Genomic DNA, 25,586 nt, shown 5'->3' on the forward strand with positions numbered 1-25,586 from the left:
TGTGTAACCAATGTTTTTTTCTGTGAATTTCAAAGCTTTTTTAAATGCTACTTTCTAACTATATCGTCACTGAAACCAATGGTTTTTTTCTGTGAATTTCAAAGGTTTTTTAAATGCTCATTTTTAAGTGTGATAGTAGTTATACCTATTTTTTTGTACTGATTTTCTACAGTTTTTTAAACTGTTTATTTATAAATATTTTATTCATTAAATAACATTATATATTTTTCTGAAAATTGCAAAAAAAAGTTTTTAATTCAAACTGAAATATTGATTACTTTTTTATTTTTTATTTTAATATATTTATATTATTTTCTTTTAAAAAAAACAATCCCCGAATTTTTTCAGAGTCACGCACTCAAAGCGTACACATCACGGTGGGTGCGTGGATTCTAGCCGCCATTTTAGAAAAGTTGTGAAGGATCCGCATACGGTGTGTGACAGCTGCGTGTTTTTCAGTTACATCATATACATTTCATACTACACGATGTGCGCGATTGGTATGCGACCAGTCCACGACTCCTGCTCCCGCGCATTCATGACGCATCTGCATTATGGTACGAGATGCTTGCACTGTGGCGGGTCCCACGTGACGTCATATACATGCATTTTTTCGCAAAATCGGGTGCATGCATCAGGAGCACAGAGAACCAGGTCAGCAGAGCTGCTGTAGAGCCAGAGAAACCAGGTCAGCAGAGCCCTTGTAGAGCAAGAGAACCAGGTCAGCAGAGCTGCTCAAGAGCCTAAGAAGCAGGTCAGCAGAGCTGCTCAAGAACCAGAGACCCAGGTCAGCAGAGCTGCTCTAGAGGCTGTGAACCAGGTCAGCAGAGCTGCTTTAGAGCATAGAACCAGGTCAGCAGAGCTGCTCTAGAGGCAGAGAACCAGGTCAGCAGAGCTGATTTAGAGGGAGAGAACCAGGTCAGCAGAGCTGATTTAAAGCAAGAGAACCAGGTCAGCAGAGCTGTTCTAGAGCCACAGGAACAGGTCAGCAGAGCTACTGTAGAGCCATAGAACCAGGTCAGCAGAGCTGCTTTAGAGCCAGAGAACAGGTCAGCAGAGCTGCTTTAGAGCCTAAGAACCAGGTCAGCAGAGCTGCTCTAGAGCCAGAGAACCATGTCAGCAGAGCTGCTGTAGAGCCAGAGAAAGCAGGTCAGTAGAGCTGCTTTACAGCGAGAGAACCAGGTCAGCAGAGCTGCTTTAGAGGGAGAGAACCAGGTCAGCAGAGCTGCTTTAGAACCAAGGGAACAGGTCAGCAGAGCTGCTCTAGAGCCAAGGAACCAGGTCAGCAGAACTGCTTTAGAGCCATGGAACCGGGTCAGCAGAGCTGCTTTAGAGCCAGAGAACCAGGTCAGCAGAGCTGCTCTAGAGCCTCAGAACTAGATAAACAGAGTTGCTCTAGAGCCAGAGAACCAGGTCAGCAGAGCTGCTGTAGAGCCAGAGAAACCAGGTCAGCAGAGCCGTTGTAGAGCCAGAGAACCAGCTCAGCCGAGCTACTCTAGAGGCCGAGAACCACATCAGCAGATCTGTTGTAGAGCCAGAGAAACCAGGTCAGCAGAGTTGCTTTAGAGGGAGAGAACCAGGTCAGCAGAACTGCTTTAGAGCCAGAGAACCAGGTCAGTAGTGCCGATCCAGAGCCAGAGAACCAGGTCAGCAAAACCGCTTTAGAGCCAGAGAAGCAGGTCAGCAGAGCCCTTTAGATGAGGAGAACCAGGTCAGCACAGCTTCTGTAGAGCCAGAGAACCAGGTCAGCAGAGCTGCTTTAGAGCAAGAGAACAAGGTCAGCAGAGCTGATTTAGAGCCAGAGAACCAGGTTAGCAGAGCTGCTCTAGAGCCAGAGAAACCAGGTCAGCAGGGCTGATTTAGAGGGAGAGAACCAGGTCAGCAGAGCTGCTTTAGAGCCAGAGAACCAGATCAGAGGAGCTGCTCTAGAGCCAGAGAAACAGGTCTGCAGCACTACTTTAGAGCCATGGAACCAGGTCAGCAGAGCTGTTTTAGAGCCAGAGAACCAGGTCAGCAGAGCTGCTCTAGAGCCTAAGAACCAGGTCAGCAGAGCTGCTCTAGAGCCAGAGAACCAGGTCAGCATAGCTGCTGTAAAGCCAGAGAAAGCAGGTCAGTAGAGCTGATTTAGAGCATGAGAACCAGGTCAGCAGAGCTGCTTTAGAGGGAGAGAATCAGGTCAGCAGAGCTGCTTTAGAACCAAGAGACCAGGACAGCAGAGCTGCTCTAGAGCCAGAGAACCAGGTCAGCAGAACTGCTTTAGAGCCACAGAACCAGGTCAGCAGAGCTGCTTTAGAGCCAGAGAACCAGGTCAGCAGAGCTGTTGTAGAGCCAGCGAACCAGGTCAGCAAAGCTGCTCTAGAGCCTGAGAACTGGTTCAACAGAGTTGTTCTAGAGCAAGAGAACCAGGTCCGCAGAGCTGCTGTAGAGCCTAAGAAGCAGGCCAGCAAAGCTGCTCTAGGACCAGAGACCCAGGTCATCAGAGCTGCTCTAGAGGTCGAGAACCAGGTCAGCAGAGCTGTTGTAGAGCCAGAAAAACCAAGTCAGCAGAGCTGCTTTAAAGGGAGAGAACCAGGTCAGCAGAACTGCTTTAGAGCCAGAGAAACAGGTCAGCAGAGCTTCTCTAGAGCCGGAGAAACAGGTCAGCAGAGCTACTTTAGAGCCATAGAACCAGGTCAGCAGAGCTGCTCTAGAACCTAGGAACCTGGTCAGCAGAGCTGCTCTAGAGCCAGAGAACCAGGTCAGCAGAGTTGCTGTAGAGCCAGAGAAAGCAGGTCAGTAGAGCGGCTTTAGAGCGAGAGAACCAGGTCAGCAGAGCTGCTTTAGAGGGAGACAGCCAGGTCAGCGGAGCTGCTCTAGAACCAAGGGACCAGGTCAGCAGAGCTGCTCTGGAGCCAGAGAACCAGGTCAGCAGAACTGCTGTAGAGCCAGAGAAACCAGGTCAGCAGAGCCGTTGTAGAGCCAGAGAACCAGCTCAGCAGAGCTACTCTAGAGGCCGAGAACCACATCAGCAGATCTGTTGTAGAGCCAGAGAAACCAGGTCAGCAGAGTTGCTTTAGAGGGAGAGAACCAGGTCAGCAGAACTGCTTTAGAGCCAGAGAACCAGGTCAGTAGTGCCGCTCCAGAGCCAGAGAACCAGGTCAGCAGAGCTGCTTTAAAGCCATATAACCAGGTCAGCAGAGCTGCTCTAGAGGCAGAGAACCAGGTCAGCAAAACCGCTTTAGAGCCAGAGAAGCAGGTCAGCAGAGCCCTTTAGATGAGGAGAACCAGGTCAGCAACGCTTCTGTAGAGCCAGAGAACCAGGTCAGCAGAGCTGCTTTAGAGCAAGAGAACAAGGTCAGCAGAGCTGATTTAGAGCCAGAGAACCAGGTTAGCAGAGTTGCTCTAGAGCCAGAGAAACCAGGTCAGCAGGGCTGCTTTAGAGGGAGAGAACCAGGTCAGCAGAGCTGCTTTAGAGCCAGAGAACCAGATCAGAAGAGCTGCTCTAGAGCCAGAGAAACAGGTCTGCAGCACTACTTTAGAGCCATGGAACCAGGTCAGCAGAGCTGTTTTAGAGCCAGAGAACCAGGTCAGCAGAGCTGCTCTAGAGCCTAGGAACCAGGTCAGCAGAGCTGCTCTAGAGCCAGAGAACCAGGTCAGCATAGCTGCTGTAAAGCCAGAGAAAGCAGGTCAGTAGAGCTGATTTAGAGCACGAGAACCAGGTCAGCAGAGCTGCTTTAGAGGGAGAGAATCAGGTCAGCGGAGCTGCTTTAGAACCAAGAGGCCAGGACAGCAGAGCTGCTCTAGAGCCAGAGAACCAGGTCAGCAGAACTGCTTTAGAGCCTCAGAACCAGGTCAGCAGAGCTGCTTTAGAGCCAGAGAACCAGGTCAGCAGAGCTGTTGTAGAGCCAGAGAACCAGGTCAGCAAAGCTGCTCTAGAGCCTGAGAACTGGTTCAACAGAGTTGTTCTAGAGCAAGAGAACCAGGTCCGCAGAGCTGCTGTAGAGCCTAAGAAGCAGGTCAGCAAAGCTGCTCTAGGACCAGAGACCCAGGTCATCAGAGCTGCTCTAGAGGCCGAGAACCCGGTCAGCAGAGCTGTTGTAGAGCCAGAAAAACCAAGTCAGCAGAGCTGCTTTAGAGGGAGAGAACCAGGTCAGCAGAACTGCTTTAGAGCCAGAGAAACAGGTCAGCAGAGCTTCTCTAGAGCCGGAGAAACAGGTCAGCAGAGCTACTTTAGAGCCATAGAACCAGGTCAGCAGAGCTGCTCTAGAACCTAGGAACCTGGTCAGCAGAGCTGCTCTAGAGCCAGAGAACCAGGTCAGCAGAGTTGCTGTAGAGCCAGAGAAAGCAGGTCAGTAGAGCGGCTTTAGAGCGAGAGAACCAGGTCAGCAGAGCTGCTTTAGAGGGAGACAGCCAGGTCAGCGGAGCTGCTCTAGAACCAAGGGACCAGGTCAGCAGAGCTGCTCTGGAGCCAGAGAACCAGGTCAGCAGAACTGCCTTAGAGCCATCGAACTGCGTCAGCAGAGCTGCTTTAGAGCCAGAGAACCAGGTCAGCAGAGCTGTTGTAGAGCCAGAAAAACCAAGTCAGCAGAGCTGCTTTAGAGGGAGAGAACCAGGTCAGCAGAACTGCTTTAGAGCCAGAGAAACAGGTCAGCAGAGCTTCTCTAGAGCCGGAGAAACAGGTCAGCAGAGCTACTTTAGAGCCATAGAACCAGGTCAGCAGAGCTGCTCTAGAACCTAGGAACCTGGTCAGCAGAGCTGCTCCAGAGCCAGAGAACCAGGTCAGCAGAGTTGCTGTAGAGCCAGAGAAAGCAGGTCAGTAGAGCGGCTTTAGAGCAAGAGAACCAGGTCAGCAGAGCTGCTTTAGAGGGAGACAGCCAGGTCAGCGGAGCTGCTCTAGAACCAAGGGACCAGGTCAGCAGAGCTGCTCTGGAGCCAGAGAACCAGGTCAGCAGAACTGCCTTAGAGCCATCGAACTGCGTCAGCAGAGCTGCTTTAGAGCCAGAGAACCAGGTCAGCAGAGCTGTTGGAGAGCCAGAGAACCAGGTCAGCAAAGCTGCTCTAGAGCCTGAGAACTAGTTCAACAGGGTTGCTCTAGAGCCAGAGAACCAGGTCAGAGGAGCTGCTGTAGAGCCAGAGAAACCAGGTCAGCAGATCCGTTGTAGAGCCAGAGAAACAGGTCAGCAGAGCTGCTGTAGAGCCTAAGAAGTAGGTGAGCAGAGCTGCTCTAGAACCAGAGACCCAGGTCAGCAGGGCTGCTCTAGAGGCTGAGAACCAGGTCAGCAGAGCTGTTGTAGAGCCAGAGAAACCAGGTCAGCTAAGCTGCTTTAAAGGGAGAGAACCAGGTCAGCAGAACTGCTTTAGAGCCAGAGAACCAGGTCAGCAGAGCTGCTCTAGTGGCAGAGAACCAGGTCAGCAGAGCTGCTTTAGAGCCGAGGAACCAGTCCAGCAGAGCTCTTCAGATGGAGAGAACCAGGTCAGCAGAGCTGCTTTAGAGCCAGAGAACCAGGTCAGCAGAGCTGCTCTAGAGCCAGAGAACCAGGTCAGTAAAGCTGCTCTAGAGCCTGAGAACTAGTTCAACAAAGCTGCTCTGGAGCCAGAAAACCAGGTCACCAGAGCTTCTGTAGAACCATAGAAACCAGGTCAGCAGAGCTGCTTTAGAGGGAGAGAACCAGGTCAGCATAGCTGGTTTAGAGCCTGAGAACCAGGTCAGCAGAGCTGCTTTAGAGCCAGAGAACCAGGTCAGCAGAGCTGCTTTAGAGCCAGAGAACCAGGTCAGCAGAGCTTCTCTAGCTGACACTGACTGACTGACACTGACTGATTGACACTGATTGACTGGAACTCACACTGACTGACACTGAATGACACTGATTGACTGACACTGACTGACTGACACTGATTGACTGAGACTGACTGACTGACACTGACTGACACTGATTGACTGACACTGACTGACAGTGATTGACTGACACTCACTGACTGACACTGACACTGGTTGACACTGACTGACACTGACTGACTGACTGACACTGACTGAAAGACTGACACTAACTGAATACTCTCTAGTACTCCCTCTCTACTACTCTCTATACTAGTCACTCTCTACTACTCACTCTCTACTACTCACTACTACTCTCTACTACTCTTTATTATTCACTCTCTACTACTCACTCTCTCTCTACTACTCACTGTCTACTACTCACTCGCTACTACTCTCTACTACTCACTCTACTACTCACTCTATACTACTCTCTACTACTCTCTACTAATCCCTACTACTGCTCTCTACTACTCACTCTCTACTACTCTCTACTACTCACTCTCTACTACTCTCTACCACTCCCTCTCTACTACTCTACTACCCACTCTACTACCCACTCTACTACCCACTCTCTACTACTCTCTCCTACTCTCTCTACTACTCACTCTCTACTATTCACTCTACTACTCTCTCTCTCTCTACTACTCTCTCTCTCTACTATTCACTTTCTACTACTGACTCTCTACTACTGACTCTCTACTACTCGCTCTCTACTACTCTCTACTACTCACTGTACTACTCACTCTCTACTACTTTCTACTACTCACTCTACTACTCTCTCTCTACTACTCTCTACTACTCACTCTCTACTACTCACTCTCTACTACTCACTCTCTTCTACTCACTCTACTAATCACTCTAATACTCACTCACTACTACTGTCTACTACTCAATCTCTACTAGTCCCTCTCTATTACTCCCTATTACTCACTCTCTACTACTCTCTACTACTCACTCTACTACTCACTCTCTAGTACTCTCTACTACTCACTATCTACTACTCTCTACTACTCACTCTCTACTACTCACTCTCTACTACTCACTCTCTAATACTCACTCTCTTCTACTCACTCTACTAATCACTCTACTACTCACTCTCTACTACTCACTCACTACTACTCTCTACTACTCAATCTCTACTAGGCCCCCTCTACTACTCTCTACTACTCACTCTCTACTACTCTCTACTACTCACTCTACTACTCACTCTCTAGTACTCTCTACTACTCACTCTCTACTACTCTCTACTACTCACTCTCTACTCTCTATTACTCATTCTCTCCTCTCTACCTCTTTCTACCTCTCTCTACCTCTCTACCTCTACCTCCCTACCTCTACCTCTCTACCTTTACACCTCTACCTTTACACCTCTACGTCTCTACCTCTCGCTACCTCTCTCTACACGCACACAAATGCACATATGCATGTGTATATGTATATGTATATATATATATATATAAATAAATGTATGTGTGTATATATATATATACATACATACATAAACATATATATAAAATGCATATCTACATAAATACAAATATAAATGCATGCATACATATACATATACATATCAAAACAATTCCTGCCCGTCCCCTTCAAGGAACAGCAGCTCACAGCTTACAGGCACGGAACTCACAATACCTCCCAGGCAAGTCAAAGACCTCCACACAGAAGATTGTGGCAGAGCAGTGCAGACATTTATTTTGGCAAAGAATGTCCCAGGCAAGTGCCCTCCTTGACGCGTTTCGCTCCTCGTGGGAGCTTGGTCACATGATGCGTCCTTTTTCATGACGTTTTTTAAAGTGATCACAGTGAATAAAGTGCACAAATGGCCTTAAAAACAAGGTTTAATGTTTTCCGCATAGAAACAAAGCAAATAGACAATGGCAACAACAGTAATATTTATGCTCTGGGAAAGCATTTTGTTAAATTTGATCATAATAATAATTAATACATAGTGTAGTAAAATCACCGTTTAACTTGTAATATCGTATAAAACCATATTGGTCTACATGTGCAAATACGTTGTTAAATAAAGTGCTTAGTGCAAATTACAACTCAGCATTAAATTCTAGCACGTTTCAAAAGACCATAATGCTATTACTTCATTTCATCTTGGTCTAAATGTGCAAAATACGCTAATCAATAAATCAATAAAGTGCTCAGTGCAAGAGAACAAATCAGCATTTGAATTCCAGCATAGTGCAATAGGCCATATTACTGTTTCTACTATTAGATATGATCAGAGATGTTAAGAGCTTATCCCCTTGAGCGAAAAATGTACATAAGAACCGACCTATATCACACAGTACTTTAGGGATGGTGTATGCTACACCAATTTAATCCTCATTTCATTACTCATAACAGTGCTTGAATAAAATGATGCATATATGAAGGTAACTCTCTGCCATGTTCGATGTTCCTACTAAAACTACTAGGGCATCTACCAAAAGTGCTAGTGCAAACGCATCTCATGACAGATGTTCAGTACTGCCAGGCCGAGTCAAAAACAAATCTAAAAAGCAAGTGCAAAATTATGTAGACTCGCCATGTTCCAGCCATTTACACAGCACAGCAAAAAAATTGGAGGAACAAGTACAACTAATTTTCCAATAGCTACCTTTCAAGCACCGAATGAAAGAGAAAATAATGGATCATAACTAACACTAATGCAATGACACCCCAGGTAATTAAAAGTCGATTTATATCAAAATGCAAATGTGCCTAATGTCTAGTCTGTGCAAAAAAGTGCTGTGCAAACAAAGCTGTGTAAAGTGCATATATTAACTTAACTACATAGCAGCAGAAGAAAAAACGTATATATATATATAAAATTTTACATAAAAGATTGCTTGAGACCAAGCAATACTATAAGATACATAAGATCTCCATCTTTTCCAAGAGGGACAGTTGAGTTTGACATGAGGAACACAGAATAGACGTAATGACTAGCACTAACTTAGAGAAAGTTGTGTAAATCTTCATTCATATTCAACCAGTTAGGAACTCGAGTATCTAGTGCTAAAATGAATTGCGATTCCCTTTGTCTAAGCAATTTGTCACTGTTACCACCCCATCCGGGGTTTGGAACCGATCCCAAAACTGTATATTCAACATCCTTGAGTTTGTTGGCATGAACTGATCTAAAATATCTCGCCACTGGGTAATTATGTTCAGAATTCACAATCGCCCTGACTTGCTGAAGTATACGCCTATGTACAGGCAGCTTTGTGCTGCCTATATATTCCAGATTGCATGTACATCGCAGTTTATATATGGCGTATTCAGAACTCCATGTCAGATGCTCCTTAATGGAGATCAACTTGTCACTAAAAGCTGTAACATAGTGAGTTGAATTTTTGGCAAAAGTGCATGCTCAACAAGACGTACACTTAAAAAAGCCTGGTTTCATCAACCAAGTGCTTTTTGCTTTTACCTCAAGCATAGATTTAACAAGGGCATCCCTCATAGAGGGCGCCCCCCTGAAAGTGATAGCTGGCAGATCGGGGAGAATAGGTCTCAAAATGGCATCAGTCATAATTATTGGCCATTCAGAATATATGATTCTGCGAATGGACTGCTCTTGTACATTAAAGGTGGTGAAAAGCCTGACAGACTGCACAGTATGATCAGCTGCCATAGTCACAGATGCTTGTTCTGACTTAGCTTGAAGAAGAGTTTCCCTCTGATTAGCATTGGCTTTATTAAGGGCTTTAGTTAATTGTTTCTCTGTGTACCCTCTATTCAAAAACCTTTGGAGTGCCTCACTTTGACACTTTCAAGATACCTGTCCTGAACTACAGATGTGACGTATACGAATACATTCTCCGTATGGTATGCTATTAATTAAGTGTCTAGGATGTGAGCTCTGAGCGTGAAGAATGGAATTTCCAGCAGTGGACTTGATGTTGAGTTCCCTGATAAACTGCATAACATATATGTATACATATGCATGTTATGTACATGAAAGTTTGAAAAACACTAATACAAGCAAAGCTAAAAAGCCACCTAATTACAAACAAAATTGCTTTAACTTAATCGAGGGCGAGGCCTATTGTATTTTCCATGCTTGTTTACTTTGGTTCCATCAAGAAGGCATTCAGATGTGTCACACATTTGCCATACATTCTGAATGTTAGCACTCTAGTTGCTCATTAGATCACTGTAGTAAAGCTACTGCTCACCAGGGAAGTCTGCTGCTGGTATTCAAAGTGCATGTTTCAGTCTGCATGCCAGAAGTTTTTAATGAAATAGAAGAAGATTTAAGAAGTCAAAATGTGCCCTAATTTTTCTTTCTGCAGCACTAATCGTAATTTCTATGGCAAAATGAACCCCCTCATTTTGTTCCTTTGCAAATTAAATGTTTTAAGTGTTACCACCTTATTCCAACCAAGATGGCTTCAGGTGTGCCATACTTTTGTCATGTTAGACTGTTAGCACTTTAGTTGTTCTTTAGAACACTCTGTGACATTCTATCATTAGGCTATACTTGGGCTACATCTGGGTGATATTTGTGCGACATTTGGGCTCTTGTGGCCATCTTGGGAGACTTATTTGTAAATTGTTGTGAAGTTTCCTAATTTTCTCATTTACTACAATATCCTCAGTAGGAAATACTTTCAGTTTTTTACGTTGATTCCATCAAGAAGGCATTTAGATGTGTCACACATTTGCCATAAATTCAGCACTCTAGTTGCTTATTAGATCGCTGTAGTAAAGCTACTGCTCACCAGGGAAATCTGCTGCTGGTATTGAAAGTGTATGTTTCGATCTGCATGTCAGAATTTTTTAATGAAATAGAAGAGGATTTGAGAAGTCACTCAAAATGTGCCCTAATTGTTCTTTTTTCAGCACTAATCATAATTTCTATTGCAAAATAAACCCCCTCATTGTGTTCCTTTCAAATTAAACCACTAACTCTCTACTACTCACTCGCTACTACTCTATACTACTTACTCTCTACTACTCTCTACTACTACTCTCTACTACTCACTTTCTTCTACTCACTCTCTACTACTCTCTACCACTCAATCTCTACTAATCTACTACTCACTCTATACTACTCTCTCACTACTACTCCCTCTCTACTACTCAATCTACTACTCTCTACTACTCACTCTCTACTACTCCCTCTCTACTACTCCCTCTCTACTATTAACTGTCTACTACTCACTCTCTACTACTCGGTCTCTAGTACTCTCTACTATTCACTCTCCACTACTTACTCTCTACTGCTCGCTCTCTACTGCTCTTAACTACTCACTCTCTACTACTCACTCTCTACTACTCTACTACCCTCTACTACTCTCTCTACTACTCACTCTCCGCTACTCACTCTCTATCACTTTACTACTCTCTACTACTCTCTCTACTACTCACTCTCTACTACTCTCTACTACTCACTCTACCATTCTCTACTACTCTCTCTCTACTACTCACTCTCTACAACTCTCTACAACTCACTCTCTACTACTCACCCTCTACTACTCACTCTCCACTACTCGCTCTCTACTACTTGCTCTCTACTACTTGCTCTCTACTACTCACTCTCTACTACTCTCTATTACTCACTCTCTACTACTCACTCTACTACTCTCTACTGCTCACTCTCTACTACTCTCTCTACTACTCTCTACTACTCTCTACTACTTACTCTCTACTCTCTATTACTCATCCTCTACTCTCTACCTCTCTACCTCTACCGTTCTACCTCTACACCTCTACCTCTCTACCTCTCTCTACATGCACCCATATGCACATATAAATACATATATATGCATATACATTTATATATATATATGTATGTGTATATATTACCTACTGGCGATAGCCAGTAGGTATATATGGTTAGGATTAGCTACCATAGGAAATCCGCAACATCCTATTGGGAATAACTTTGGCGCCGGTTGAGGAATTTGCGTGTAATTTTCCAAAATTTTGGCCAGCTCCGCTCCGCTCCTTCCCTGAAAGTTTCGGGGGGATTCGTGAAGCGGGGGCTGAGAAAAAAGGGGGGCCCAAAACGTGTTTTCCTCATGTTAATTTCCATAGGACGGTCTGAGAAGTCTACAGCCCGAACCGCTGAATGGAATAACGCCAAACTTTGCAAAGGCAGATGTGCCTTTGCTATGTTTGGTGAAAATTCCTCCCGTGGTTTTTAAAATTATCTTCAAAAACACATACATATCTGGGCGGAGCCTAACCACACATCTGATCTGATTGGCTGTCAGCACTTCATCCAAGAAGTGTTGGCAGCCATCCTGGGACCAATATACATGATAGCACCTCATTAAAAAGCATTGTAGTTAATAGAGGGTTTTAGGACTTTAGTTACATTATAAATCATTTTTTGATGGTACCATATTCATTTTAGGAATTGTGGTGTGTTCTAAGGTGATTTTACCATGTGAAAAAGCCTTCTGCTGTGATATCATGAATCATGTTTGAAAGAAAACTATTATCTCATGCTTTTCCCACAGTCGTTTGGTAGGGGATCTATAAGCTAAACTGAAAGCATATTTTCTGTAAATTCACATTATCTTTCTCAGTCATGTGAGAATGAAGTCTGACATTCTCAGTAAAACATGTACATCCAACAAGGACAGAGACTGTCAGTTGATTCCTTTGTGTTAGGCTCCGCCCAGATATATATGTATTTTATTCCTTTAATATCTAAAAAACTACTAAACCGATTTACACCATTTGAGCAACAGGCATGACTCTGAACCAAGGTCTACCTCTCTGCCAAAGTTGGTGTAATTCCGTTCAGCAGTTCGGGCTGTAGCTGCGATTAACGGTCCCAATGGAAGATTGCATGGGGAAAACACATTTTGGGACCCCCCTTTTTTCTCGGCTCCTGCTTGACGAATCACCCCGAGACTTTCAGGATAGGAGCGGACCGGAGCGGGACATAAGTTTTGAAAATTTCGCGGAGATTCGTCAACCGGCGCCAAAGTCATTCCAAATAGAATGTTGCAGATTTCCTATGGTAAATAGGTCCTAACTAAAACTACCTACTGGTGACCGCCAGTAGGTAAAACCCATTTGCACATACAGGTAGTCATGCACACAGATAAACAAACGTACGGACATCAATGCACACAGGCGAACAAATTACATGCTTCTGAGTGGTACAGGTTAATGTACAGTAGCGGAGAATAGGATGAAGTGAACTTGAACCATATAATACAAGTGCCCCAGAGGTGCAACTGATATGTGTGATACTTTTTGTGCCACAGTGGCACATTGGTATTACACAAGAGGCAGCAGATGCTTACACATCCCCTTCTGTAATATTGATAATGGTGGTCCTAAATATACACTAACCAATCTCACTGGGGTGCTTTCTCATTGTCATTGGGGTATAGTCTCATGCGAATTAAGAAACACTTTGCACCTGTTTTATATTACAGAAGCACAAACAGAGGTTAAAATGCAATCAGGTGGAGCACTGTCTAGAGGTCAGTGCTCAACCTGAGGGCACCACTTAGGAGGTGGTTACAGTGGTTCCAGGGGCGCAGGTAACCACCTGCATGCAGGGGCAGTTGCTCACAGCGTGTGCTTGCAGGAGTAATGGTCCTTCCTGTCACAGTTTGTGCCTGCACTGAGGAGAAAGCATTTTCTTCAATGACTGGGTGCATTGTCCCTATTTGTGCTAAATGTACATAACTGAGGCCTAGAAAATGTGACCAATGCATAATAGAGTCCCACATGGTGGAAAGGGTTATGTGCCTCTTGGGAGAACTTGTTAAATGTTTTATTAGGGGGAGAACTGGATAATTTCTTATGCAGTATAGCATAATATGCAGCAGTGGGCTGAGGGAGATGTACAATAAGATGATTGCCTTCGGCCAGTCTTTGCTTTGGTATGCCTTGCAAAATGTTATAGTATGCCCTCAAAATAAGCATAGTTTTGTATTATATGGATTTTAGGACATTTTATAATTTTTCCTAATAGTGTCTAATTCGAGTAGAAAAGATCTCAAAGGAATATAAAATGTCTAACAAGAGGCATTTACGTCTTGATCCCGTCCCCATGTTGGTATTTTATGTGACTTTTGAATCCAAAGTATGCCTTCACATGCAATATTCAAACCATATATCACAAAAGTTAGCATTTTTTCCATGACATTTTATGATACAAATACTCCAATTTACCCAGCCCTAATGCCTCATTTATAAGAGGGTTGTGTCATGTTTGTACCAACCAAGCTACTTTTCGTGGCTCTGAGTAGCTTAAAAACTCTGGAGTAATGCAATGCAGTGCAAAACGCTGCATTTCATTACTCAGCCCTGGGAAGGCATGGGGGAAGTCATGCAACGCAGCAAGTCACCTTGCTGTGCTGCACTGCGTGACAGGGAAAGGGCAGGAATGCGCCATATTTAAGGCAATTTGGTGCATTCATGTCCTTTCCCCTGTACTGGTACCCTTTTGGCTGCCTAGTGACAATGCTGGCACCCTCTGAGCATGGTGCAAGGGTGCCTGCGTTGCATGCAGGATTGTTTTTATGCAAGAAGGGACACCTTCCTAAATAATAACATTCCCAGGATGCATATTTCTCCTTGTTACGCTTCCCCTGAGTAAGGTGTAGGATTTTGCAAGTTCTTGTAAATCTGAGAATACGTCAAAAACCCTGGGAGTTGTTCGGGAACACCCATGCAACACCCATGGAACGCCTTCCCAGGGCTGAATAGCGCAATGCAGCATTACTTGTGCTGTATTACTTCAGATCATTGGAGCCACACAGAGCCACACAAAGAGGTTTTGTTTGGCTTCAAAAATCTGTTTGAATCGCTCTTGCAATAGGCCTCCTAGTTTTTAACCAGAACCATTTTGGTGTTCTTGTATTTTAATCCTATGTGATTAACAAAACTGTAAGAAGGCGATGTTCTGTTGGCTAAAACGACAGAACTGGCTGTTGGTGTCACTGATGTGTTTGGTTTACAGCTTTTAAGTGTTTTTTGGCTTTTTCAGTTTATGACTTTCACAAAAGAAGATATGCATTTATAGCATAAGCTTCATATAATTCGATATACATTAGTCCTCTTACTGGGTAAAATTATCCATTTTCAAAATGTAAAAGGAAAAATATCAGCGAGCATGTACTTATAATTTATAACCCATTTCACAAAAATTGTAAATGTATTGTTATAGTCTTACGCCTTCCTTTTGAAACACATTTAAATTTTCTTTTTAATTCACAAATATCCTCGTGACTGCTTCTGGAAAGCTGTGACTTTTCCAGCTTTCCAGGAACACTCATATGATTGCAGTGTTATTCACAAATAAGACAGCTGGCATTTGTATCATTATAATCTTCATCTGCATTTATGAAGCATTAATAACCCAGAGGCAATCAAGTGCTTTTTTCCAGGATTACTTGAGGTTGCCACTTCATAAACTGAGAGATGTTTACAGTTTTGTGACCTGGGAGCAGTTGTAAGCTAAGCCTTAGGTGCTCTGGTAATCTGCTCCACAGATCGGTTGCACATGAGTGACCACTAGCTCAGGATTCTATGATAAAGGAATACGTTGGTACTACTTGATCTTAACTTTTTTCACAACGCACATATGGGTACTCGGTTTTTAGAAACTTTGATGCTATTTCCATATAACCTTCTTTACGCATGTATGCACATTAGGGACTATTCGCAAATGTTATTTTTTAGTGTCTTCAGTAGTACTACAAAAGTACTACTAATGATGTACTAAAAAATACCATTCACTAACCTACTTGTGGAGGTCTATGCCTCTGCATCGCCTATGTTTTATTTGCAGAGGTCTTCACCATGGCTTAGGAGATCTCCGCACAGCCAGGTATATGTTTTAGTGATTACCATGGGAGTTTGGCTGGCTGGAAAATGAGTTAAACTTATAAAAATATGGTGCCAGATTCACAAATGTAATCTGAGACAAAGTCTGACTTTAAGTTAGGATTGCTAACTTTACTACTCCTAAATGCCCTTTTTGAATACCAAAAGTCATAAAGTTAGGATTTTGTCTCAGATTACTTTAATGAATCGGGCCCATGAAGTTTAGGAAGGGACAAGCACCTGGCATAAAAGAGTAAGCCCATTGCTATTCAAAAACTGCACTTATGTAGTTTCTATAACCATAAAAGGACTCAGCACAGACATAAATGTACTCCAACTCAGGCATGGAGTAAGTACCGAACCACACATGGCCAACTATTTGCACTGGAACACACTCCAATTGAAAATAATAGAGGCACAAACTTAAAAAAGCACTTTTCTCCCTCTCTGACTTCAAATATGAAAAAAACAAAACAGGATCCAGGATGAAGGGGCAAATGCCTCCTAAAGTCTTTTCGCCACCTTTGCATTCAAATCCATACTAGTGAGAGAAATGCCTTGATCTAGTTACTTTATCTTAAATAAAATGTCTTATTGTCGAGCGTCACTCTTTTGATCTATTCTTATCTTATATATAATGGGTTATGATACCATTTTAAGTCTCTTAAACAGCTCACTCAGTCTTAACTAATAAGAATCTCTTTTTAGGATGAAAGTTGACTTTTTCATATTTATTCTTGCTATGAGTATGGACCTCTTGATTATTCTCTTTGAATTCGTTATGGAATAACCCTGGATATTGTCTTTATTTAGTGTTCTTCACTCTGAGTCCTTTACTGTATCACTTTTGGATATCTTAGAAACCCTGATGTCTCCTGTCATCAAAGAGGAAAATGTATTATTAGAGATCTTTACTAACTACACTGTTTTAATTTGCAACAAAGTAACTAAAATCGCTGCCTTAATCAAGGCCAGAATTGTTCTTTCAGGAATTCAAAAAACCCACCGAAAGAAATGTTTTTAGAAACCCAACAATAGGTATACTGACTTTTTTGTTTCATATTATGTATCTCTCCTTGTATTCCCAAATTTGTGTTTTATGTTCGGGCCAATGTAAGACCTGGGTATAAATAGTAGTAGTACATATTCCATTGCAGTGTGGCAACTTTATCCTATGCACATTTGCCCAAAAGTGAACAATTCTGTTTGTGAGTGTGAAATAGAAAGACAATGTCAGTGACAAAATGGTATCAAGGAGATCCGCCTCAAAAATATCCTTGCATTTCAGTGAGGGGATAGAACTGAATATTTACCATTGTTTTTGAGGAGCATTTAGCACTTCAATACCAGGGGCCATATTACACATTAGCACTGTTTGCGCCCGGTGCACCATTCAAAAGATGCGACCGGTGCGAACAGTGATAATGCACCCCATTATGGAGTATGCGCTGCCCTCAGGGCAGCTGCGAACTTGTGCTGCACCCAGGGCAGCGCATTCATGTGAAAATACGAAGCAGCTGCTCTGTGTTTTCACAGTGCAGGTGGCACCCTCTAAAGGTGTAAAGAGATCCCCTTGCAGGCGGGTGCAGTCAGTGACTGCACCCACCTGCAAGGGGATGCCCTTTACCCCCTGCAGATAGCTGTTGTCAGGAGGCACACTGACAGTGCACCACCTTTCTAAATGGCGCACTGTCAGTGTGCCTCTTGAGGGCTTCTTTGACTCTGCACCAGCGTCTGTAATATTGCGCGGTGCAGAGTCAAAGGAATTTCTTCGCTTGCATAGGGCACGCCCCTATGCAAATAAGGGAACACCCTCTGGAGGTACAGCTGGCGCATTAAGTATGCCAGTGCTATTGGTATTATAGAAGGGGAAGCACAAATATCTGTGCCCCCTTCTACCATACCAAAGTGCCCCAGGGGTGCAAAGCAGGCGCACACACACGTTGTGCCCCCAGGGCATCATCTGTATTGTAATACCGCCCCAGGTTAACAAAGGATTTCAGGGAGAGATGGTAAAGTCTTGTGCAGAGAGGTATAACCTATGCAACTCTGCTACTCTACCCTACATGGCGTATATTGTGTCAGCCCTGGTTATCCCATATTCTTCAGAAAAAGCCATAGAATGTGTCATGTTATAGAAATAACCATATTTTGCCAGTTGTTTCCCTATTTTTGCTCAATTTGTTTGCTGGCATTAGAATCTGTTATTCCCTTTTAAAAATTTCGAATTAGCTTATCCTTAACTGAATTATTTTAGTTATCTATAAATCCCTAAAGAAAATGAATGTACCCAGAGTTTGAAAGTTAAATGCCACCTGTGGACTGCAGTGCATGTAGTGCCATCAATGCAGTGGCAGTGAAAACATGGATTCATATCTACTCTGTGTTGCTTGACAGTAGCATCTCAAGCCCTGCTGCACAGACCGGTCAAAATCAGCCTTTCAACAGATGGGAGAACCTGATTTCTAAACATTAAATAAATGTAAATGTAGACGTATTTGTAAAGCGCACTGATACCCCGGCAAGCAGTGTGTCCTGGCGCTGTACTTATACCGCTAGGGAACCCGTCCTGGCTTTTCCCCGTGAAATGTCCACTCCTGGGCATCCCCGGGGTGCAACCAGGCATCCCCAGCGCTGTAGGGGGCCGTTGTGGAGGCTAAGCAAGCTATTGCCCAGAGTTGCAGCGTGGGACTCATGCTCAGAGTAGGCACCGAGGCGAGAAATCATGTCCGAGGAATTATGAGCCCAAGAACCGCCAATATCAGCCGAGATCAGCCGAGGCGGGATTTGAACCCTGGTCCCGACCAGACCTCTGTACCAGGGACTGCCGCTCTATGCAGTGAGCCACACTCCTCCACAAGTCACCCCATAACGTACCTTGCTGCCCACAAGGTAGTGTGGATAATACTTAAGTGTGGGACATGTTTGACATTAGACATGTCATTGGTCACTGTAATTGGAAAATGGGAAATGTCTAAGAATGGATATGCTCCTTCATCTCTGGCAGAACGCAGCGGGTTAGACTCCCCCTTTTTTCTCGGACCCTACACCAACCACCTGCGGAGTCCCCAAGGGGTCCTCCCTCAGCCCTACACTCTTCAACATTTACATGGCTCCGCTCACCTTCATCGTCAGAACCCTATCCAATGAACCCAAAACCGCCAGACACAACTTTGGAGAAGGCATGAAAGCTGTCGCCAAATGAATGAAAAACAGCTGACTACAACTAAACACCAACAAAACAGAAGTAGTCATCATCGGCCCAAACGCCAATGCCTGGAATGACACCTGGTGGCCCCCCTATCTTGGAAGCCAGCCCACCTCCACAGACCACGTACGGAACCTAGGAATCATCCTGGATCCGAGCTCAAAATGGACCGCCAGATCAATTCCGTCTCATCCTCCTGCATCCAAACCCTCCACCTCCTATGTAAAACCTTCATCTGGATCCCCCTCGAACACAGAAAGATCGGCACTCATGCCCTGGTCACCTGCAGACTCGACTACGGCAACGCACTCTATGCCGGGATAAACAAAAACCTCAACCGCAAGCTACAGAACATCCAGAACGAGGCCGCAAGATTGGTTCTTAACCTGCCAAGACACTGCCACATCTCCCAGCACCTGCGCACACTGCACTGGCTCCCCATCGTAGCTAGAGTCACCTTCAAGATGCTCACACCCATGCCCACAAGGCCCTTAATGACACCGGACCAGCATACCTGAACAGCTGACTCAAATTCCAAGCACCCCAGAGGACCCTACAATCCGCCCATCACTCTTACGTCATAGTCCCCTGCACCAGAAAGACCAGATCAGGAGGCCGCTCCTTCCCCTTCCTCGCGGCTAGAGTCTGGAACGCCCTTCTGCTCTACCTCAGACAGACAACATCGCTCCCCATCTTCGCAAGAATCATCAAAACTGGCCCTTCGACTGACCCCCCCCCCCCCCCTGATGGACTGGAACCTGCTAACCCCCCCCCAGCGACTTGAGACCCTTGAGGATGAGTAGTTGCGCTTAACAAACTCCCTGCGAAGGATGACACAGAGCACATAGGGTTAACTTAGGGTAATGTGTAAAGTATTTATGGAGTGCTGCCTAAACAGTAATAAAGTCAAAACACCAAGCAATGAAAATCCCAAACCAAATTAGAACATTAGAAAGACATTTAATGAGCCTTCCCTGCCCTGCTACAAACAAATGTTAGGGGGCACTTGGAAAGGTCCGGCCTTGGGCCTTCTAGTCAGGCTAGAAGATGTATACAGTTATATGATGATTTTCTAGAGCTGCTCAAAGAAGAGACAAAGGCTGCACTGAATGAAGTATAGTCAATGTCTAGTCTATGATGGTGCAAAACATTAAATATGGAATGTAGGGCTAGAACAGCTATTCAATCTAATGAAGGTCACAGAAACATGGCTAGATGATACTTTAAGAAGTGGATTAATTGTTGGTAAGAGTGAATGCCCAACAAAACGAATTACATTTCTTGTCAACATGTAACCTTAAAATGAAGAAATAACCCTGAGCTCAGCTTCCTGCGAGCTATGACACAGAGCACATAGGGTTAACTTAGGGCAATGTGTAAAGTATTTATGCAGTGCTGCCTAAACAGTAATAAAGTCAAAACACCAAGCAATGAAAATCCTAAACCAAATTAGAACATTAGAAAGAAATTTAATAAACAAAACAAAATTAAATCAAAATCAATATTAAGAGCGGAATCAGGGATATGAATTGTTATGGTTTTAAGTAGAAATAGTGTCAAATGAACAAAGCGTGAATGATAGTCTATGGAAGTGGTAGAAAGTGACCGATGCACCTTTAGAGGTCGATCATCATGGAACCATGATCAGATACAAGAAGTATATTGATCCCCGTGAAAGTCCCAAAGTGAAAAAGTTTCAAAAGGATTCCAAGTCAAAATTCAAAAAGGAACGTTGTAACTTTTTGTGAAGAAAAGAACGCTGAGTGGGCCACCACTGAAATTGTTTACTGAACTGAAGGCCAGATACTTGAAGCAGGTTAGTTCTGTTGGAACTATAAAACTTTCTGGATTTTTGGCTGAAAGCTTTCTAAGTCGAAGCACAGAATGGGACTTTGTAATTTTGTAATTTTTTTTGAACTGCTAAGAGCCTTGAAAGTGACAATGCAGAATTTCAATCCAATTCAATGAAACTGACATTTGGACACTTTTTGCCACTGGTCATGCTGGAGCTCTGGAACTGTGGCGGAAATGTTTTCAGAAGTTTCCAAACTTTCTTCTGAAGCCCAAAGACTCTCATGGTAACAGGCAGAGGCCAACAGCAGAGTCCAGTCCAAGGCCATTTATCACTGGTCAGATGAACACTTCAGTGAAAAGGCATCTTGCAGCTTGTTTTGTCCTTGTAACCACACAGAAGGTAAGTCAATTGACCCTTCAGTCTGGTTCTTCGTCCTATTTTTTTCCTAGGTACACGAGGGAGCAGTTACAGTCCCCTTCCAGGTCACAAATAGCATGATCAGTGCCCTTCCGATCTTCTGCAGGTCTAGAAAGTGTTTTACGGATGGTGCCTGGGTGTGCAACTTTTATGCCTGATACCAGCTTAGGGCGTGGGGGTGACTAATGGCCACTCCCTAACAAATGCTGTTAAAGTTCATGGGGGCGACCCAATTTGATTTTCCAGCAGCTCCTGGTAGCCCTACTGTAAACAATCCCACATTGCCTTGTGCCAAAAATCCAAGATGGGCAGAATGACCCAACACAGCAATTTTGCATTGCGTTGCGTTACTCCATATTTTGCAACCACTCAAAGCAAATCAAAGTGGCTTTGATTGATTTAAAAAATATGACTAAAGGGTTGCGTCGTTTTTTTGCACCCCGTTGCATGATGTAAGATCGTCATACACTGGGTCATACATAGTTCATAATAAAAATCATCAAGGTGAAAGGTGCAAAATCACTCAAATGTATTACTTAGTAATCAAGAACATAAGGAGGATAGTTTACTGAAATGCAGGTGTGATTAACGAGGGCTTGTGGGGCACCAGCCGTTAAAAGGAATGTGATGTTCATGAGAGTGAAAAATACCCAGTTCACCATTATGGAAGGCACTGTCCACCAAGGTGTAAGGGTGATGTTTCTCACACAACTAGGGCATGGTTCTTCAGAGTAAAAGATACAGTAATCACTTAAATACAGAGCACAATTCACCAAAATGTAATGGTTACAGCACACTGTACAAATGTATTCGCATTAAATACCATAAACATTCGAAAACATATCTTCCAGAGCAGAGCTTCATAACACAAACAGTTATAAACATGATACTAATTATTGCAGAAATAGAGAAAGTGAAGTAAGTATTGACATGCTTCAACGTGATAAGATATCATTTGGGCCATTCCTTACCTGTGAAATGTTTTATGAACTTTTCTTTTAGGTTCAGATCTCGTAAAAATGTTTCTGAAAGGAGAGAACGATATTTTAAGATATTATCAGAATGAAAACATTCTTAAATACAGAAGGGCACTTACATTTTAAGAATGAATTTAAAATGGAATTCAAAGGTGTCTATAGGTATACTCTTAATGGGAAATACAATGTCACTTCTTCAGAGTCCAAATGCCATGTCATGCAAAACATAAGAAGTCAAGTGCAAAGCCCATGCCACATCATAAGCATTTTTTTCCGTGAGTGACATAATTACCACACCTTTTAAATACTACTATCCCAGGGTGGGGTACTTAACGGGTGCATTTATTACAACCCATGGCACTTTTGTGCATCTGACATTTGGAATTACATATACCATCATTATCTACGGCACAGAACGTATTGTTTATTCGATTTTTCCTGCACATTCTACTCTGATAAATTTCAGCAGGTTTTATCTGCCCACATCTATTAGGGAAATTGCAGATGTTCACATAAAAACTCAATCCCTACACAACATTTCCTCCACACTTGTAATCAGAACCTAAGTGTAGGAAATCATCCTTTCCTGTGTGGTCACCCTGGGTATTTTGCCTTTTGCTGAATCTTCCATTTTTGGTGGCTTTAGAACTCTGTGCATCTTAATCCTGCTGACCAGTTGTAAAGTGCCTGTGCTCCCCCTTTAAACATGGTTGAATTGGTATATTCCTAACTGACATATATAACTTCCCTGTAAGTCCCTAGTGTATGATACAAAGTGTACCATGGCCTGGAAGCTAAATGCTACCAGTGGACTGCCACACCTGTTGAGCCATGCACTGTAGTAGCAGCGCAAGCATGGAGTCATGACTTTAGCAGTGTGACAACAGCAAATTCAACCTGTCGAAATGAATCCTTTTGACATGCCTCAGATGCCAGTTTGACGATGGATCCTTTCTACACACGGTCTGGGGTTGTACAGTGTTATGTCATTTATGATCGGGGTGTTGTCCTGTCTGGGGCGGGTACTGGAGTGGGACCTCTCAGATAATCCACGCCTGACCCTCCTCCACAGTACTGATGATATAGGAGGGAACATCTATAAGAGACACCTTTTCCTGGGGCTCACACTGGCTGAGCGTGACATAGCCCAGCAATTGAAGTTCTCTTCTCCCCCTGGGTTGGCAGCCTGGAAATCTGCATTAGATAAATGCATGTCTGCCGAGGTGGCAGTGTTTCAGGCCAGGGGTTGACCGCAGAAGCACGGGAAAATCTGGGCTACAATGGCCAAGTATCGGGGTATTGATCTTTCAATGTTTCACACGTCCACGAATCAAGATCTCATAGACAGACTCACCATCACATGGTTCTCCACTCCTACTTGTGGATTAGTTGGCGTGGAGATGTGCTCATATGTATTTATGCCTGTTTAGTCTTTCAAGCGTGTTGGGCGGTGTGGATTTGTGGGGAGGTGGATGGCGGGGGCTGTTGGGTTGGGTGTTTTATAGCTTCCCGAAGGATGCCTCAGCAACGACTAGTGTACTTATGTTCACTGCTTTGTATGAATATGACTTGTTGGGGGCTCAGCCCCCTTTAGATGGAAAACTCAATAAAATTTGTTGTAAAAAATAAATAAAATAAATTAAGTAGTCATTTCCAAATTGTTAATGGGTTCATGGCAAATATTGGTGTAACATTTGTATCGAACAGCTTTGACTTTTATCTCAAAATAATAACATTTTCATTGCCTCCTATCAGGGGCAGCTGGTGAAATTTCAACATGGAGGCCTGTAATTGCCATTCCCAATTGCATGCAGAAAACCAGCGAAGCATGCAAACCTAAAACTTCCAAGCTGGGTTTACTTATATCTCCTTCCTAGAAAATGTTGAACAATAGAGGGCAAAATGGTGCTTTGTACTCCTCTTTCCTCCCAAAATTAGTTAAAAGCTTTAGGTTTAAAAGATAATTGAGAATAGTTACAAAAAGGTTTATGCCTTCCGTTAGGCAATATCTTCAGAAAGTCATCAAAAGACAAGTCCAAGCACATCTCAATAAAATATGAAATGCCCAGAGTTCCATCATTCTATAGGCAATTTTTACACAATGGCAGCCGTGGTGCGTGCAGATCACTGCGGTGGGAAGGTGGGGCGGTGTAAGGGGGGATTTCGAGGCATGGTGCAAAGGAAGAATTAAATAAATAACTAATTTTCTGTAGGTTGCACAATGGCCCATATTCATCAAGGTGATGCGTCTTCCTTTACCAAGCCATGAGTTACTTTGCGGCATGGAGGCATGCCATGGGTGCAGCATGGGTATTCCCATGCATCCACCCATGCATTTTGACCCATTTCCAAATTTACCAACACTGGTAGACTGGGAAATGCATCATAATTGTACGCCTGCCCACCAGACGCACAACGAGGACAAATATCATTATCTCTTCTCTTTGTTTCCTCTTTCTAAGTGTAGCACACCTAGAAGAGGAACATGCCTGTAATGATTATTTTGTGCTGGAAGGTGTCCTCTCCTGAACAAAACAAACCTGTCAACAACACATGCTTTCTTGCACCATGGTGCATCACATTCCTTCAGAGGTAGAACTCTGATCAATTATTATTATGTCAAAGAATCATTAGCAGCAGGCAGAACTGCATAGAATACTAACCTAGAAGGCACCAGCCACAGATTTCTCGCCAGTCTGCAGTGGTCAGTGTGCCCCAGTCCCAACTCCTCCAAGTCGAATGTGGCCTGAAGAAGATAGGGTGAACTCGCAATTCCACCAAAACGCAGTATTGACATTTTTATTTACCATTGAAATTTCAGAGAAAGTGGAATACATTTTAGGGAAATGGGGAAAATTATGTTTAACTATGGATTATTTTTAAATTGTGTGTTTATGAAAAGAGATTTTGTGAAGTGACTGATAGGAATGTGAAAATTATGTCACATTGATTGAATGAATATTATTATATGTTTTTCCTACAGGTACAGTGGCATTTTTGTAATAAGCAGCACGTATGTGACAGTTAGAAAATACAGCGTTGTGTTTTGAAGGGCTGTTGATTTCGCATGGGAGTTAGTTTGCTGAGCTGTGTGTCAGGCTTCATTGGAAATGGAAAGCAAACGTATGTTCCAGAGATATGACTAAAAACAAAACAAAAAATCTAGTGCTGCACATATTACACTTAAATATGTAAAATACGAACACAGGCCACAAGCATCCTACACAAACAATGTTGTATATATTTGAAAGGGTAAGTCAGCATTTTGCTGATTTTGTTCCAACCTTTCATAATGACCTCTGCTGTCTGTCCTGGTAGTTCTTATGCCTGGATATTAAACATAATATGACCCAGCCAGATACCATGAAGTATGGGAACTGCTTTAGGCGACGAAATATTGATGCATTTACTAAAAACAAGTTTCCAAACAGCCTATGGCAAAATGGAGGGCCACATTACAATACAATTGTGACTGGCGCTATTTCATATCTTTGATGGTAAATAAGGTAGTTCTTGGATTAAAACCTTTTAGTGTAACCTTATGAAAGCAGATTCCTGGATGTGGTTAAGTGGAACAAGAAT

The 25,586-nt window shown here is 43.5% G+C and overlaps 1 protein-coding gene across 2 annotated transcripts in view; it reads right to left on the reverse strand.

Annotated features, from left to right (window-relative positions):
* Positions 1–25,586, reverse strand: part of ALKAL1 (ALK and LTK ligand 1) — a 718,899-nt gene that overhangs the window by 103,564 nt on the left and 589,749 nt on the right. For both annotated transcript variants that reach the window (XM_086966954.1, XM_086966953.1), the window contains one exon: positions 21,999–22,052. In XM_086966954.1, the coding sequence (XP_086823080.1) occupies positions 21,999–22,052 (54 nt within the window). The remainder of the gene's footprint in view (positions 1–21,998; positions 22,053–25,586) is intronic.

The sequence above is a fragment of the Lissotriton vulgaris genome, chromosome 4_1 (genome assembly GCF_964263255.1).
Source record: "Lissotriton vulgaris chromosome 4_1, aLisVul1.2, whole genome shotgun sequence".
Classification (NCBI taxonomy): Eukaryota; Metazoa; Chordata; class Amphibia; order Caudata; family Salamandridae; genus Lissotriton; species Lissotriton vulgaris.